Source organism: Alligator sinensis, unplaced genomic scaffold (assembly GCF_000455745.1).
Source record: "Alligator sinensis unplaced genomic scaffold, ASM45574v1 scaffold241_1, whole genome shotgun sequence".
NCBI lineage: Eukaryota > Metazoa > Chordata > Crocodylia > Alligatoridae > Alligator > Alligator sinensis.
Genome location: NW_005841894.1, coordinates 1,044,591 through 1,063,738, shown reverse-complemented (window position 1 = coordinate 1,063,738; position 19,148 = coordinate 1,044,591). Strand labels below are relative to the sequence as shown.

The 19,148-nt window shown below is 38.3% G+C and overlaps 1 protein-coding gene across 6 annotated transcripts in view; it reads left to right on the top strand.

Annotated features, from left to right (window-relative positions):
- Positions 1–19,148, top strand: part of DACH1 (dachshund family transcription factor 1) — a 530,916-nt gene that overhangs the window by 463,927 nt on the left and 47,841 nt on the right. For all 6 annotated transcript variants that reach the window (XM_025197329.1, XM_025197328.1, XM_025197326.1 and 3 more), the window contains 3 exons: positions 11,401–11,548; positions 15,994–16,137; positions 16,585–16,653. In XM_025197329.1, coding sequence (XP_025053114.1) covers positions 11,401–11,548; positions 15,994–16,137; positions 16,585–16,653 — 361 coding nt within the window. The remainder of the gene's footprint in view (positions 1–11,400; positions 11,549–15,993; positions 16,138–16,584; positions 16,654–19,148) is intronic.

Below are 19,148 nucleotides of genomic sequence, written 5' to 3'. Positions count from 1 at the left end.
TCCCTACAAAAACCCTTCTACGGCAAACACAGAGGAAATAAATTATAATAGACACCTTATTTAAGTTAATGAAATATCAAGCTTTGTCTTGCCTTTTGAAATGAAGGAATTTAGGGAGCCAATTAATTTGTTAATGAAACAGCTTACTAGCTAGGGTTATCTGAGTTTCTGTTCTACCTGTAAACAACTCAGGGAGGGGCAGATAATCAGATTAAAACTCTGAATCTGAACACTGCTACAGTATCAATATCTTCATGTGAGCCTTGCATTTGGAGGTGGGTGGATAGTTATATATAACACACAGATATGGCTAAATAGTACCAGATAGAAACACTGATTTGCAACAGAAAGGGAAAAATTAGGCCCCGTTTTCACTATTTAGAGGACCCAAAAATCAAGGAATCATTAGTGAGCATAGTCAGTTTTGGAGCAGCCCACTTGCTGTGCACTGACCTGCAACTGATCAGTGGAAATAAAGACAAAGCCAGGCAATGTCTCAGCCAGACACAGCTATTTGGTTCCTTTTCTCCAGTTCTATTCTGGTATATGCATATCCAAAACTTTACTCCAGTGTAAAGAAGAGATTGTGGCAGCTCCACTGCTATTCCACAGTATTTGGGAGAGGGATGTCTGCTGCGCCATCAGAGCTCAGACCTCATAGTCTAGCTACTTGGACTATGTACAAAGGAAAGCACTCAAGTGCCTGTGCACCTACATATATGGAGTCTCATTATCCAGTGACAGGATTAAGAAATAGGTGTCAAGAGACCTGGATTCTTCCTGATAGTGCAAATGATGTGCTGTGTGACCTTGGTCAAATCATTAACATAAGTGTGCCTCTGTGTTCCAACCTGCAATATGGGGACAATGATACTTCTTTGTAAAGTGCTTTGAGCTTAATGGCGAAAAGGACTTATATATAAGAGCTAAATGTTGTTATTTGCCCATGGTTTACTTGAATATTCAGTATGACTCTCAGTATTTATGGCTTGGGAGTCTCCTGCACCTGACAGTGCAAACTAGAAGAGCAGATGTTTCAATAAGAGAAAAACTTCTCTCAAACAAAGCCATAAGAACAAAAACAACACTCTTTTTGTTTCAGAAAAAGATAGGCAGTAACCACTAAACTATATTTATATGAGTGCACAGTACAGCATAAGCTCGAGTGTCTTGTAAAATTTTAACCTTTTTTTGACAAATGTGTGTACTTGACATCATTGGACAGGAAACTAATGAGCAAAGCATTTAGCATCAACAAGTTAGCTAATTTTGTGATTGAATATGAGAGTGTTGCACTACTGCAAGATAAATGAGTATAGATTAATTTGCTGAGACTGCATTCAGATTCCTCTTTCAGAAAATGTGGGCTTCAGATTATTTAGATTTTTTCTAATGTTACCTTTCATAGAGAAATTAGGCTGGAAGGGACCTCCAGAGGTCATCTAATCCAACTCCCCACCTAAGGCAGGATCAGCTCTATCCAAATCTTCCTATAAAATCCATAATCTAAACTCTACATAAGACTACCCTCAACCCTGACACAGCACAGACCTAACACCCTAACCTGCCACAGGAAAACAGGGGGACCATGGCAGCTATTGTCCTGCTTCTATAAAATGTTGTCAATATATACTCAAGAGTTCCCAGGTAGAGGGCCATGCCCCGTACAGAGGAAGGCAAACCCCCACATAGTCCATGCCAGTGTGATCATGGAGTAAAATTCCTTCCCAACCCCAAATATGGTGACAGGTCTGACCCTGAATGCAGAGGCAAGTTCCTCTACATAGGAACCTCTGGCTTTGGTTCCAGCAGGAGCATTGGCATAGCCCAGTCAAAACCCACAGCCTTGGATGCAGCTCGCACACAATGCCTCTGAGGAAGGCTTAAAAACACCATGGCACACATGGCAGAAAGTGAGAGAGGGGGCAACCAGCAAAGCCCAGAAGCCTGGGAACTACCCATGATAAAACATAGGCATTGCTACACCTAGATCGTCCCTAACCAGTGGTTGTCCAACCTCCTCTTGAACACCTCCAGTGATAGAGAGTCCACAACTCCCCTAGGCATCTATTCCTGTTCTCACCTTTGGTGAACTGGTTAAAAATAAAAGGCCATAATACCCATACAAATGTTCATGTCTTTTTTAATTGTAGTATACTGCTTTCCTGCTTTTTACTTTGAGTTCCCATATTATGCAGACAGCCTATCAGTTTAACCAAGCTGGACAAGACTTCTTCTGGATTTGATCAGTGCTGTTTATATGGTTTCCATGAATGAGTGGAAATCTCTCACATGCACCCAGTGGTAAAGGATGCTTTCCAAGCAGTATCCTATCCTCCAAAGAAGTTTCTTCCCTGTCTACCCTGTGCAAACACACTATTAGGGTACCATTTAAAAACTAATCAGCTTGCTACCTGTGTAGAAAAGCTGATTTTCTTTTTTTGAAAACCACTGTCAATAATCTATTTCTGTTTAAAACCCATGCTTAGCAAATAACCCTATACACAATAGTGGTAAATCTGCTTGCCTAGTGATTACTGTTCTTCAGATTCTTTAGGCAAGGACTTAAACGCTATGAAAATAAACTCAGGTCTGCAATATTATATTTAAAGAGATAGGGTTAAAGTCTCAGCTGTTGTGAAGTGGTATCGTTCCAGTTGTAAAGCAGTGTAAGGTAGGCCTGCTTATCAAAGCAACTGCTGAAGTTTGTAGACTTTTCCCTGTCTTTCTTAGCCTGCAGTGTGGTTTCTTTCTTTCTTATTAAATCTAGGGTTTATTTTTGTTAGTTCTTTCAAAGCACTTATGGAAACAAAAATAAAATGTTTAGTTTTATATTCATATTTTTATTTTGTATCTGTAAAGTAGTTAACATTACAATTTTTTTATTAGATGCATATATGCTAAGTTTGCATGTGTTCATTTAGCAATGAGAACAGTTGAGTCATAATTCTGACACAGTAGTGTGGTAATGCAAATAATAAACAACTCTCATAAAATAAATAATAAAATATCACTTTGTTCTAGGCACTGCAGAAATGCATAGGTAAAGGAGCCTGACCAAGGAAGAGCTGCTTCTATTTGGCCAGGGGTATGGGGACTTAATAATGAAAAGGGACTAGAAAGTATTTTTTGCTAAATAGGTGCAGTTAAGTGATACGTGGGTCCTCTTCTCCATGTATATTACTTTTTTTCTTCTCCATAAAATACTATGGTATTCTGCCATTGAGCCATTGGCTACTACGGTATTATCTTAAATCAGTGATTCTTAAACTTTTTAGGCTCAAGCTATCCCTAAATAGACTCAAGGCACCCATTGGAACATGATAGCTCTTAGTTTTCTGTCTTTTTTACCTACAAAATAAAAGTAGAGTCGTTCTTCTTTTGCAAAGAACTCAGAAGGACCAAAAACTATGGATTTCTTTTTGAAATCTCTGGTTTTATTTTGTGAACCATGTTTTAAACCTAACACAGTTAACATTGTGTGGCACCTCCTAGCACACTTGAGAGGATCTCAAGGCACCCTCAGGTACTGTGGCACCCTGGTTCAGAATCACTACCCTGAAATACAGTACATTAATGGCTCATTGTAATATTCTGTAGTAGCAGTAAGGCAACTTTAAATTTTAGGACCTTATTGTTCAGGCTGTCTCTCTACCATCAATATCAAGGCTAAGTAGAAATAGTGAAAAAGCCCAAGGCTGAATCGATTCAGTCTTCACAGGTTAATATAAGCTGCATAGATAGAACTGATAAACAAGTGAACAGACATTCACTTTTGATTCTGGAAATGCAGCCACATGCCTGCAGTGGCCCAGGCCAGAAGTTGGGGGATGCTTAAGCATGCCTCCCTACTTGGCTGGAGCAGACAGCTTGGGCCAAGGCTAGCCCACCCACCCACCCTGCAAGGGCGGTGGGGGCTGCGGGGAGGTACACAGCATCCTGGGATGCTGGAAGACTATGAGTTAACTTAAATCTGGAGGTAATCTGGGACAGAAGTTCAATAAACTGGTTTAACCTAAATCAGTTAAGTTTAATATTACATCCATCCAGGTTCATCTTAAACTCATTTTGGTCATTTTGAAAGCAGTTTATATACGCTGAACTTTTGTTGTGTTACAGATTTGAAGCAGTGTCCAATCACTTATACTGGTTTATGTGTAATTTTTGTCTTTAGCCCAATAAGTGGCACCCTCATATTTAGAATCGTATTGTGATTGCTGGCACTGTAGTATTTTGTTACTGAGTCCTTTTAAATACGAGCAGATTTTTTTAAGCACGACATCCATATATAATTAAAAGAGCAATCCACAAGAAGTTTACAACTAAGTTTATTTTAAAATAAAGAAAAAAAAAAAGACGACTCATTTTAGAGTTGGAAGTTTTCTGCACTGCACTTAGATATGAGTGAATACTACAGAAAAATACTTGCAGGTATTAACACAAACAAAATCTGCAGTTTTGCTTCAGCAGTGTTTGCCCTGTGGTTTAATTCAGGACAGTAAAGGTTTCTTTCTTTTCTGGTTTCATAAGGATGTTAATGGGAAGGGAATATCATATATACCTGTGCAAGTGTGCATTTGCTGATGTATTCATATTGGAGGTATTTAAAAAAGCTCTTTCAAGAGTCATCTGTTGGAAGAATACAGAAACACAATGTTTCTTGGGTTACTTATTCAACAGAGGGAGTAATCAATTATGAATAGCATATTCAAAACATTAGTTGTGGAGAAGAGTTAGCAAGTAATCTATAGGTCGATATACATTTTGTGAATCATTCATTGGATAATTTTTTTAATAATGAATAAATTTGTAAAGTTAAAAATTTGTAAACTAAGAAGGAACAAAAATCTTTAAGTGAATTCTAATAGTTCACCCAGCTTCAGCTGCATTAAAGCAACTCAGTAAGTGTCACAGGGACACACATAGCTTTCTTCTCAATGGCACAAGTTAAGCTAAAGCATGCACTCTATTCTTTATATGTTCTGTGATCTAGTAAACTGTCTTAATTGTATTCTAGTGTAATTGCTTTATATTTATTCCTTAGATTCTGGTCCATAGAACATGCAGTAGGCCTGACTATAGAGAAAAGGAACTTCTTTGTATTTTCCACTTTCTACCAAAAATATATACTTTAATGAGTCATATCATTTATTTTTGTCAGTTTCAGCCTTGGTACTTTCTAAAAATAGTAAAGGATGATCCTGGCCTTGTGGCCAAGTGTAATGTTAGTCTAATTTCCAATGGGATCTATAGTCTACCCTGTACTTAAGTTACTTGAGTTATAGTAATATGAGAAGGAAAAAATGATCCTTTTGTAAGAAAATTGCTCTTGAAGAATTTATAACTGGAAATAAATAAATAAATATCTAAGGAAACAGGAGCTTCTATGTGAATATTTAACATTTTATTAGTAAATGTAAGTTAAAAAATATTGTTAATAGTAGTATAAAGGAGGAGAATTACATTCTGCACTGAAAGTCTGGCCCAGGTTATCATAGAGAGAGCTATACTGTATTACAAACAGATCTGGAACCGGAGCATGTTTATTACAATTATTATTATCCAGCCCCCACAAAAACTGACCTTCCCTACAGGGAAATATTTTGTTTTTGTTTATGTCCTCTGTTGCACTGATTTTCATTGTCATTGGCAGCATATTGATTTAATATCAGTTTAGAGGATTATCCATAGCAAATACAAGTTGGACATACTCTATTTTGTGTAATCTTTTGCAGATGATCTACTGGTAGAATTCGTAGAATTTCATACAACTTGAAATGACTATTACTGCTGCTTGTTCTGAGGTGTACTGATGATTTTTAAATGCTGACTCTTTAGTTGTTTTTCCTCAGCCCTCTGCTGTATTGAAGGCAGATATTGAATGTTTCCAGTATTTTTGCATTAGAGCTGTCATTGGCAGCAGCAGCACTTTTGCATATACATCAGTTTGGCTCTACCGCAGATTTTTTTCCCACATTGGACGCCTACTTATGTGCACTGATTTAACTTCTAAAAATGAAACAATTTTGTATAGCTTATAAGTAGTCCCTAGTGGGTCTTGGCTCCAAAAAGCTAATATTTTTCAGACATAATCAGCAGCAATAGGTAATGTATTACCATTAGTGATGTTAGGAGCAAGTATAAAAAAAGAAAGGGTTGGGGGAGGAGGTATGGTGTAGAAATTCAATAGAAATTTAATATGCTTTTAGCAACTTCATACTTTGCAGAGGTTCCTAATATAAAATTACACACATTGGTGTTGCAGTTCAGCATTTCTTCCATATTTATTCATAATGATTGTTTCATATTTAAAGAACACCAAAATATTGTGTTTTGTTAGCCAAGGACAATAATAGTTTAATAGTAATTTATTTTAAACTGCTACTGATAATACAACCAATCAACACATTAAGTGGTGCCAACATTGGCGTCTTGCTAAATAATCTCTAGGCTTTGCACTGAGAGTACATCTTTCAAAGATAAGTCAACAAGAGCAATCAGAGCAGAAAATTAGAATTTGGTATCTTAGAATTAAAATACAGCTAAACTAAAGTTTTAATTGGGGTGATCTAAAAGGGCACTTGATGTAATGATCTCTTTCATTTGTTACTAATTGTTTGTTCCTGATGAAGAAGAAACATGTACATGAATGTTGCTGAATTGAGTAAAGATGGCAGTTGCCTTAGCAGCTCGATTTTATTGTTAAACAAGATGGATTGTCAGAATGCGGGGGAGGGCAGTTTGCAGCTTAGAAATTCTGGGCTAATTTATTTTGCATCAGGGAGACTTTTTATATGGCTTTTCCTGATTTGGATTTATGAGTGATTTGGGTTATCCACATCTTCTGGTCAGAGAAAAAAAGGGAGATTAGAATCTTCTTGATGTTAAGTACTATCAGAAGAGGATAACATAATAGAAGAAAAACCCACATTTTAGTCCACCGTTTTAAAATTGTCATTAGTTTAGAAGTGTCCTGTATATGAAAAATGATTGTGAGGATCTAAATAAATAGATTTCTTTTAAGAAAAAATATTGGAGAAAGTACAGATTTTCATTAAAACGTAAAAATACTCCGCAAAAGGATTTTCTTTTTTTTTAATTTTAAGTTGTTCTTGGTTCTGAACATGTATATATGATTTTATGTTTAGCCCCATAAAGTTCTGTCCAGGTTTCTTAATGGAAACATGACTTTCTTTATAAATATTTTAAATAGTTTTTCCGTCTTTTCATGAGGATTATCACAACTTTTAAACTATTTTTATGAAATACAGAATTGTAGAAAAATATGGATGAAAGGGACTTTAGTTACTCAAGTCCAGCTTCTGCTCAAAACAGGATCATTCCTTTTTAAACCATTCCAGACAATTGTGTCCAACCTGCTCTTAAAAGCTTTGAAAGTATGAGATTCCAGAACCTCTCTAGATAACCTATTCCAGTGCTTAATCACTTTCATATTTAGAAAGTCCTTCATCATAGCCAACCTAAATTTTCATCATTGCAATTTCCTTGTCCATTCCCCTACAGCTATGGAGAATAGTTCATCACCATCTTCTTTTAAGCAGCCTTCAGGTATCTGAAGAGAGTTGTCCCATCTTCTGTCTTCCATTTCTCAGACTAAATAATCCCAGTTCTTCCAACCATGTTGTGTATGTCATGTTTTCTAGACCTCTAATCATTTTTGTTGTTTTCTTCTGTACTCTTTCTAGTTTTTCCATGTCTTACTTGAAGTGTAGTGCCCAACATTACACACCAGTACTCCAGGTGGTGCTTCACCAGTCCTAAATACAGCAGAAGTATCACTCCTTTTGCTTTGTGTGTGCTAGCATTGTGAAGGATAGAACCCTGAATTAGAGAAGATTGAAGCAAAATGTTGAGTATGGAAGGGAATGAAAACCACTAAAAAGATATGATAGATTCTTAAAAGGATTCTTAATAAGGAGTCTGGGGGAAGTGGTTTGGTAGACCTTGAAAATAGTAATGCTAGAAGAAGAGACATGAAAAGGAGAGCTTGGTGGGCACCTGTTTTCCCTTTCTGCAAATATTTCCAATATTTCATTCTTTTTTCAGTAACTCATTGAGACATTAACAGTTTTCCATTGGAAACCAGGACTGGAAAGAGATCACCCTGCATCTCAGAATATATAGTAACATGGTGGCAGGACACTACCAAGAACATGGCATTGTCTCAATTCTTCATGCTGCCAGATTAGAAGCAGGAATTTGAATCTAAACTTTTTCATTTATCTGAGCACCCCAGATACTGTCTTGAGCATCCATGATACTGACTATTTTGGGGCAATTTCCTTCAAGCTGTCCTGTCATAGTTGTTTTCAGACTTTATATACCAAATTAAATATTCATTCCAGGAGGGACTTGATTCTTGGTCTCATTCAACCCATGTGAGTGGAAAGTCTGTCTCTGTCTTTATTTTTCAGTTTGTCTTGTGGAGCTGTTTCACTTTGTATAAATAAATAATAAATATTCACTGGGACAAAGGGAGGGACTAATTCTATAGCCCAGTTGTCAAAGCATTCACCAGGGATATGAAGAAAGTCAGATTCAGAAATCTGTTCTACTGAAGTGTAATTATTTATGCAAAGGAGAACAGCTTCAACCGGAGACTTTCTTCCATATTACCCATCTTCTAATTAGTCCCTTGGCGTATGGAAGATCCAGATTTAAGACCCTACTTCACATCAGACATAGGAGACCTTGAACCCAAATTCCCTTCCATGCACCTAGCCAGGTACATACCAGCTGCATACCTATCAGACTATTGGCCATTTTGGGTTCTTTCTATTTTCTTGAGCATAAATTCAATGTGATACTGAGAAACCCTTCCAGTTTTTTTGTCAAGAGAAGGTGAAGTACTTGTAGCTTGTCTTCTGCCATAGGGTCTCAACTTCAATGCAGGGAGCATAGGAATCTTTTTGACTATGTGTCTATGTGCTTTTCAGAAAGAGACTCTGATCTCATTTGTGGTTTATAAGGACACAATAAAAACATGATGCCACCACCACCACTAATAATGAGTACATACAGCCATTACATTTGGATTGACGTAACTAGGGTTAGGTTGATCTAAATGTCCATCTGTGCAGATGTTCACAGGGTGTAACAGAGAGGCCAGGTTCTCTGTTATTTTAAGATAAAGACAGCACAGGCAGGGAGTGCTGCAGGGCAGGCAGGGTGCACCAGCTGCCAGGGCAACAGAGCAAATGAGGCAGTTAGCAGCCACCTGTAAGCGGTCAGCTGACTGGATATAGGCAAGACCCTGAGATCATATAAGACCAAGGCTGGGGCTGGCAGAGGAGTCTCTTCCTGGCAGCTGCTAGGGGAAGCAGCTCCTGCCCAGGAGAGATACCCAGGGATACTTGACTGTCTGTGTGCTGCCTACAGGAGTAGTGAGGCCCTGGGAGCTCACAAGTTACCTTGGCAAGGAGGCAGGCTATATCAGTGGTAAATGTTTTCCCTCTTAAAGGGGCAGAGGACTGTTTCCATTGTTACTATTACGTTATAGCCCAGGGGCTTATATTTATGTTGCTGTTTATAGTGGTGGTTTGGACTGGGACTATAAGGGGTGGTTTTGGAGGTCCCGTTAGTGCCTGTGAGGCACAGAAGTGCCTGGAGCCGTTGCCAGGGCTGTGCTCAAGGACTGAGCTAGTATTGAGCCCAGTGAGGTGCAGTAAAAGGCTACTGAACAAATGGGGGGGCAGGGTGAAGGGACCCACTGCCCGAGAGGGGCACAGTAAGATGGGGGTCACAGAGACTCACTTCCCAAGAGGCGCACACTGAGACAGGGGCCAGGAGCTCAGTGTCTGGCAAGGGCACAATGAGATAGGGGCCAGGAGCCCAGTGCTGGAAGAGCACAGCCCCAGTGGGTTAGGGGCCTGGTGGACAAAGGCGAGGGACCCAGAGAGTGATAAGAGTGAAGCTAGTGCCTTCATGCCAGGCCTGGTATAGTGAGCCTAGGCAAATGGGTCTGGTGAGATTGAAAGGGACGGAGGCTGGGGAAGCTGAGGCCTCAACATAGGTAACAACATAATTGTAACACCTGTGAGGCTTGGGGCATGGCGTAGGGGAGGGAAAGGAGCCATACAATTTGTTCCTAAGGCTACAGGTGCCCTAGAGGGGCCTAGTCAAGCCAGGAGTGACCTGTTAGGATGGAGGACTGGAATGAGACCCAGGGGAAAACTAGTAGTTTTGAGGTTCACACTGAGGCCTGTTGGTAGCCTTCCCTAAACACTGTTTGATAATAAGATCAAGGCATGGCAGGTGAGTGAACTAAAGAGAGGGGCCATAGAGTTTGAGCCAGACAGGAGTTGCACTTTCATTGAGAGGCATCATGGCTGCCCCAGGAGTTGCAATCTGGTTCACAGGGATTTAGATCCCCCCCCCCTGAAATAGTGGGCCAGATCTAAGTTAGTTCACCTGAGGAGGTAAACTAACTTAAACTGGGAATGGGTTAACCCAGTCTTTCGAATGCCTACATACATTTGGAGTGCAGTGCTGGGGCTGGGAAGGCCCAGCTGCTCAACACAGCTGTGTTCTTTCTACCCCCTCAACCATGACCAGGCTATTTTTAGCCCCCGAGGCCCCCATCCCCGGATGGACAGCCCCCCCTGCAGACCCTCAAGCCCCCCAATCCCACCAACCCCCACCAGACCCATCAACCCTCACCCTGGACCTACTACTCCCCTCCCTCCCGATCCTGTGTCTCCTCCCACTCCAAATTATTTACACTAGTTTCCCCATGTGGCTCCTGGGGCAGTGAATGCCTGTACATTCCACTCCCTGTCTCCATTCATATGACTTTAAGTATCATGAATGTAGACCAGCTGTGGTGAATGGCTGTATGCACCCAATAATAATAATACTAATTAGAAGAAGAACAATGCTGTCCCCACTAGCCAGGGTCATAGGGAGCTCACAATGAAAATTAAAGCTGTCCTTCAGAGGAAAACTGAAAAATGGGCAATATTGAAACCATCACTTGTTTTCACTTGGGGACAAACTTCGTCCTTAGATGCAGAAGCCCTCATTTGTACAGGGTGATACTGTTGTGCTTTCCTGTCTCAGAGAGGTCAAGCCCTGCAACATTTTTGCATACATTGTAAGCACAAATGAAGCCTGAGTGGAGTTTTTCTTTTTGAAAACTTTACCCTATGTGTTTTTTCAGATAGCTTGTCCACCTGTTAAAATGTGTTTCAGTATATAAAAATGATAATAGGAAGGCTTATTAGGCTGATATGTGACCCCATGTAACAGTGACCTGGTAACAGGATTATTTCATTTGTAAAATCTCACATGTCTAATCAAGGAAGAACAACAGCAGTTATTTATTATGTCAGCTGTTTTACATTCCCCAACATTACACTGTTCAACTTTATTTTTTAACAGGGCCTATTAAAGGTTGCCATAGACAATGCCAGAGCTCAAGAGAAACAAGTCCAACTGGAAAAGACAGAGCTGAAGATGGAGTTGTTCAGGGAACGAGAACTGAGGGAAACTCTTGAAAAACAGTTGGCTGTGGAACAGAAGAACAGAGGTATTTCACAAACACTTAGACTGTTTTGTAAGCACACATAACCTCTTTGTAATGTATTTACCCATGAAAGCTCATTTCTGGTGCAACATCTGGTTTTGAATAGAACCCTTCTTTCTACCTCATTTTATAGCCACACTGACTGCAATCTAGGAAGTTAGTAGCTTGCCTGATTCTGCATAATAAGTGAGCAGGATTTGAACCCAGACCTTCCCTTTTCTCAGCTTTTTGCTGGAAGCTCTTTTGATATAACATGTCATGAAGAGGTAAAGACAGGCATATACTTATTCATAACACATTCAAAATTATGAAATCATGTTGTTGGATATAAAACCAAACTTTGACCAATTTTGGCTTTTAGCAGGAGGTGCATTTCATTAATCCTAACTCAGCCTTTATTAATTTTTGTTTATCATCACCAATTTTTAGCATCATTATTTTGGTTTTTATGTGAATAGATAATAACAACAATAGGAATAATATTTAGGAGATCAGACAGTTCAGCATTCATAAAGTCAAAGTTAATATTATTAATATTATTGTTTTATTCTTTATTATAGGATAACAACACCAATTTGAACTTTATGAGTACTAAACTATCTAATATTGTAAGCATCTCATAAGATACACAATTTTGGGCAACCCAGAGGTAATAAGATATAACAATATTGAATAGTGAATCTTTTAGTTTATCCATACTAGGCTACCTACTTGTTCATAGAACGACTTGCTATGAATCTGAATTAAGGTAAAAGGAACAGCAATTCAGGTGCTGACTTTAAACCCCTGTAAAGGATATGCATGCATCAGATACTTTTTTCAATTTCATTTTAGCTCTTTTATTTGACATTGTAAACAATAACTATAAAAGTCAGGCACTTAAAAATGATTTTTCATGAACTGTTTGCATTTTGAGAGTATTCTTCTAGGTTTACTACTTTATTTTTCTGCATTTATCATTGCATTGTGTTATTTAATTACATTGTATGGGGCAGTTAACCTCTTGTGCTCACAGGATGTTCAACATGGATCATGACAAGTCATCTATATTTTTGGCATGCTAAATGTATAATTCTGTTCTTAGGGTAGTTTACTAGTTTGACAAAATAGCTAAGCAAGAAATGTCTGTGTAGAAGCTTGAAATGAGGACACTTGGATTCATAATCAGTAGTGTTATACCCTGAGTAGGGTTACATTATTGAGTAGCACTATAACCCTATTTAATGCCTCTTCCCACTAGAGGGCATGACTGTTACACTATAAATTTACCTTTTAAACAGAGGCAAGGATTTCTGAGGCTGATATCTTTTATTGGACCAACTGTGTAGTTGGGATAGTTAAAGCAGCTTTCAACTGCAAGACATTTAAAAACTTGTCTAACTACATCCCAACTACATAGTTGGTCCAATAAAAGATATCACCCTAAGAGATCCTTGCCTCTCACATAATTTCTTGATCACCACAGCTACATGACTCACACACTACCTTTTAAACAGGTGAGAATGAATCATTAAACTTCATAACTATTAATAATTCCCACACCTGTACACTGAATCTTCACTAAAACTATACCTGACCTATTTAATTCAGTATGATTATACCAATAATACCTTATAAACAACTTCCTGAGGATTTCAAGTATTATTTACAGTACTGCACAATTCTAAGCTTCGCAACATGCTCACAACGCATTGGGTAGTATGCCTGTTTCACAGACAAGCAAACTGAGGTCCAGCAGAGGGGTTAAGATTACAGACTGAGGAGGATCACTTGATAATCCCTGTTTTTCTGTGGGATACTGAGGTAATTGGCTGTTGTATCATCAGTGTTGCACATCGTGTCTTTCTGATTTGTACCACTAATGATGACATTACAGCTGGTAGGACAGTTAGGGCAAGGAGGTTTGAGATTTGGCACTAAAAGTGGTACACGTGATAAAGTAAAACAATGATGGCAGTTGCCTCCCCTAGAGGCCACCTTTCTATAAAAAGATGATAGGTGATGGGCTGTGCTTGAAGATAAACAGAATCAAGGAGGTGAAAAGAATAAAGTGGAAAGGTGCGATTATTTTAAGAACACATTTCTTGCTAGAAGGGAGTTTAAAAATTCCTGCATGCTATTCTAATGATCATTTTCCATGGAAGCAATCATTTCCAAAAGGACACTGCACAAACATTAATGGAAGCATTAGTGCAAGGGAAAGAAGGCCCGTAAGATCATTCTCAGGATGTGACTCACTATGAATATGTTTGAGACTTCTAGCAATACGCTTAAAACTTGGAACATAAACATATGTTCTTCACAAACAGCTTGTATTCCTTTATATAAATCCAGTTTTAGGTAACCAATCCAAATAGCTACCCGTAATAGGTCATATAAATTCAGCAGAAATCTCAGTTTGTTTAGTATATGTTTATCTGAATATTTCAGGCATTTTAGGCAACATCAATTAACTGCCACTGTATTTACTACACATTTTTTTTTCTTTATCTAATTTACTGTACCTTTTCCTTCTAATATGCATGTCTTCCAATTAGTGACTGGTGTCTGATCAGGTAGTAAAAACAGGATAATATTTTTTTTTTTGTGGGCAGCTACACAGTAAGGGTTTGCTAATTCTGTCTCTGACTGCCATAGTCACATCTACAACGTGTCAGCCATGATGACATTTTAATTCAAAAAGCAACATATGTTTGCTTCACATTTATTAAAGTCAGTTGCAAAGTACTTATCATGAAAAATATTGAAGTGACTCAAGATGCATTTAATTTATAATTTGTAGAAGATGATAAATTTACTCTTATTTACTAATTTACTGATGCATCAATAGTGTATACCAATACATAGTGGGGTTGGTACTATGCAGAATGAATTAATCCATGTCTTAGGCCCAAAGAACTTAAGTGCCATGCAGAGAGAATTGTTCAGACACAAAATGCACTGGATTATCCAGAGAATGCCTTGATCTTAGAATATGGCTTTAAAAATGGCTTTCACTTTTCAACAGCATTTCCTCTTATTTGGTCATTTGAATTGTAGTAGGCTTTACAGAGAATGGGTTATTGGCGGAAATAAGAAGGTGTGAAAGACCCATGTTACTTGAACAATAATTATGGAAAACTGAAGAAGGAACTCTTAGGTCAGGGGGAGGGAAACATGCTCACATGTTCTTTAGCAGTTTGCTTTGACTTGCCGTGATTTACAAAGGTCTGTTCACATTACTTTCAAAGAATCATAGGATTGGAAGGGATCTCAGGGGTCCAAACCCCTACATGAATCCCAGAATGCTACTTCACTGCATCAGGGATCTAAATTCTGCAATAAGGCTCTTTAATCTCCATTACACAAAAGTCATACAAACTATGGCTGTAAGGTCTGGAGAAGCACATTGACAGCATATAGAAATGAGGATTTATATTGAATTCTGTCCAAATAAGTGTCACCCGTGTGCTCCATTTTTGTCCTGGTCCTGCAAGCTCTTTGCAAGCAGAACTCTAGTTAAAGCAGGTCATTGTGTGTAGATGGAAGGCTTGTTAGATTGGAACCAGGACATTTAATTTTATAGCACACCTAATTTGTTTGTATATTTTTCCATACATTTTAGACAGCAGTCTGATGTCTAGTCTGACAGGTGCTCCAGCACTGTTGTTGCTGCAAAGTTCAGGTAGCTTTGTTGCAGGATTTAGAGAGAGATTTATATTATACACCTCCTTCTGGCTTGATAAAGAATGTGAGTGAATCAGTGGAGAGGAAAGGAGACAGAATAAAAAAAGAGCACAACTAATAAGATTTGGTTAAAGAAATGTAAGTTGGGAAGGAGAGTGGGCACCATGAGGAAAAATGGGGAAGGCAGCAGCAACATGGCTGGAAATGCAGAAACTCTACAGAGGCTGGTGTCTTAGGCTGAAGAGTAAAGGATATCACACTGCAAATTCCTATTCTCATATCTGCTTTTCTGAGCCTCCTCTTTAGCAGGCCTGAGGTGTAGCACCCAGGTGGGGTAGGGATACTGCAAACAGTTACAACTCCCCCTTGTGGGAGAGAGGCAAACAGGCAAGCAGAGGATAACGTCACTGAGCACGCACCAGCTGTCTGCTCACGTGGACTTATTTCTGGAAGAACATGACAACCGTAAACAAAACTGGAAGAGATGAGAATATTCATGTGAGATAATGCAAAAGGTAAAATTGATGACCAGATCCTTGGTTGTGGAATTTTGGACTTCATACATCTTTGCCCATATTTATAAGAGAATCCTTTAAACAGTAGCTAAATATTACATATAGCTTCTAACTGTATAGAATAATTGTTAAAATAACCCAATGCAGTGGAAGCATGTCCTAACTACATATAGACAATGATTCAGAGAATATGAAATATTGCAGATGTATCATTTCAGAAACCCATAAGTAGAATTAACTTGACTGTACTGATATTCTTTTTCCCAGCAATAATTCAGAAAAGGTTAAAGAAAGAAAAGAAAGCAAAGAGGAAATTGCAGGAAGCACTTGAATTTGAGACTAAGCGCCGGGAACAAGCAGAACAGACACTGAAACAGGCAACTTCAACGGATAGTCTCAGGGTCCTAAATGGTAAGAAGCCACTTTTTGCCTGTGTGTTGTTAACCGCAAGTTTAAGTGCCAGACGGAGTTGATTGTATTGATGAAAAGTATTTTTCTTCTGTAACAGAAATGTTTTCTTTTTTTGCTCCTTTTGATGATACTTCTCAATTCATTGTGATGCCATTTTATATAATATATGCACAAATTATTTAATTCAAATGAAACTAGAAAAACTTTACATTATTGGCCTGAGAAGTTATTTTTTGTTGATTCCCCTCCCCCGCTTAAAAATCTATTGCTCATTAATCTTCCTATAGTCAAAAAAAAAAGATTGTCTTGGCCTCCAGTCATTGTTCAACATTTAAAAAAGTGACAAAGGTTGGTTGTATTGTAATTCAGCATTGGAGTAACAGGTTGTAAAAAGGGCTATAAGAACTGAATGAAATATGTGTCAGTCATACCTTTCTGTGCTTCTAGACTCTCTGACCCCAGAGATAGAAGCTGACCGCAGCGGGGGCAGAACAGATGCTGAAAGGACAATACAAGGTAGGAATTTGCAAATGGCTATAAATCTAGATCTTGCTATATGAGTTTTTCCTCAGCTCTAGCCTGCTATTCAAGCATGTAGCCTACCATCTGGGCCACATCAAAACAAGTTCAAACAAGGTCAAGTTCATCTTGCTTGTTTATAAGAGAGAATTCATTCTGTGCTGATAGATTTTCTTTAAATGAATAGGTCATTTCTGTTTATATAAAGCAATTAAAGAGGAATAATTAATTTGAAACAATGTTGAACTGAATCGTAGGCATACTGAATGTACTTTTTTTCTGAATGTAACCTAAGACGTTGTTTCTTGAGGTACATTTGAAACACTGTGAACCTATTAAACATACAAATAGCTTGACCTGTTAGATACTATTCAAGCCATGATGAGAACTTCATAGCTAATACTCAGTGGCTGTTACTGCAAGGTGTGTTTCAATAAATGACTTGAAACATGAACGATAAATAAAACTGTTTATACTCCTCTTGGATTTTTCATTTGCCAAATGTTCCATATCCCATTATTTACATTTTAATAAACCAAATCTGCTGAGTAAATTTATACTTGGAATACTAAAGGAAGCCATATTACTTCCTCTGTGGAGCTAAATATATATATTACAAACACCAGGAAATTAGTAAAAAATACATTTTGAAGATAGCATTTATGTTATAATGTCTTCTCTAGTCAACAGGCTAACTCTACCTACATGAATACTAAACAGCAAAAACAGCATTTGTTTTCAATTGTAAATGAAGATGCATTTTTCAAAGGCAAGCCTAAAATGATTAGCTCCAGTAATCGCTCTCAATTGACTTTATTTTGCATTTTAAAGTCAATCATCTTAACGGTATCATTTGACATCTTTTGTGTGTTATTTAATCACTTTTCCTAACTCCTAAAGAGTTGTTACTGGCATACCACAAAGAAGGCAGTGGCAATATATTCAAAAGTCAACAAACTTCAAACTTATTAAACCTGTCTAAATAAATACAAAGAAGACAAATAGTCCTTACCATAATATACATGTACATTACATGTAAAAAACTACATTTAAAGATAGCTATGGTTGCAGAGTCAAGCATTCAAAATTTAGGAAATGCCAGAATTAGTTGCCAGTGCAAATTTAATTTGGCCCCTATGTATGTATCTTGTGTTTTATTATTTTATTTGTATATAATTTTTGTACTTCTTATTTGCATATTATATTTTTCTTAAAACCCTTGCCTTATTTAGTATTTGGGATGGACAGTGCTCATTTAATGAACAGTTACCCAGTATTTTACCCAAATATGTCTTCACACCTTCTTCACTATTGTATATTATTCCAGGCCTACCCTGGAGAAAAATTCAATCTTCTAACATACTCATTCCAACTTTATTAGAATACTTTACATACGTAAATTAATTTTCCTTATATCACGTCTTATAAGGTGAGGAGCTGGTATTGTCCTCATTTTAGAGTTGAGAAAATGAAGCAAAAAGATTAAGGTCAAAAGTATAGACTGATTTTAGAAGTCCAGTTTGAGATGATTAGGTTCTAGTTTCTCAGGCTACTTGAACTTTTTTAGCACTTTATAGTAAGATATAATTCTTACTAGCTTCAGGGCAACTTTTATCTTTGTTTAACCATTGAAGTGATACTCTCTCCTCCAGCAATTCCTTACGTACCTACTTTCGCTACACACATTCCGCTTTCTGTAACATATGAGGCCAAAATCCTAGAGGTAATATGCTCATTAACCATGCATTCCTGGTTCATTCTTGGAGCACAGTCCTTTTCTGTCTGACAAAAATATTCCAAGTTAAGCCCATGCTTCCTCAACATTTCATCAGGACATATGTTGAGAACAGTTATGAAACTCAACACCATGGGGCACTGACAGATGCGCGCTCCCTGCTGTAACTCAGTTGGGAGGGCTCCAGTCCATCTGCTCCACCCTCCAGCTCAGGCTGGGCAAACCCCAAATGAAACTCCCTCCCCTCCCTTCTCCCCCTCCCGTTTTGTAAACAGCATTGGAGGCAGGGCTGGACTACATCAGCCTGGCCCTGCTTACAGTGCGCGCTGACACAAGTTAACAAAGGCACTCTGCTTTGGAGTGCCTTCATCTGAAGTCTCATGTAATGAGGTTTCAGAATGTTGTGTGATCAGGCACTGTTAAAGCACTCTGCAGCTGTGCACTTCTGTAAAGGCACAGCTATAAAGCACTTCAGGAGCCCAATTGTGTGACAAACCATCACTTCTGTCAGCACCTACAGTGGCTTGTAGTAGCTGGGGGGAGCAACTATGAGAAAAAATCCTTAGGCTCTGAAGCTCCCAGGATGGAATGTGCTCAGTGTAGGTGGAATTTTCAGAAATTTTAGGTGTTAAACTCTATCAAGTCTCTCCTAAGCATCTAAAAACTGAACAATAGGAAAGGTTTATCAATTGGCCAAACTTGGATGTGTTCACGTCTGGATAGCAAAGAACAAACCTTCATAAGAAAGCAACCAGCA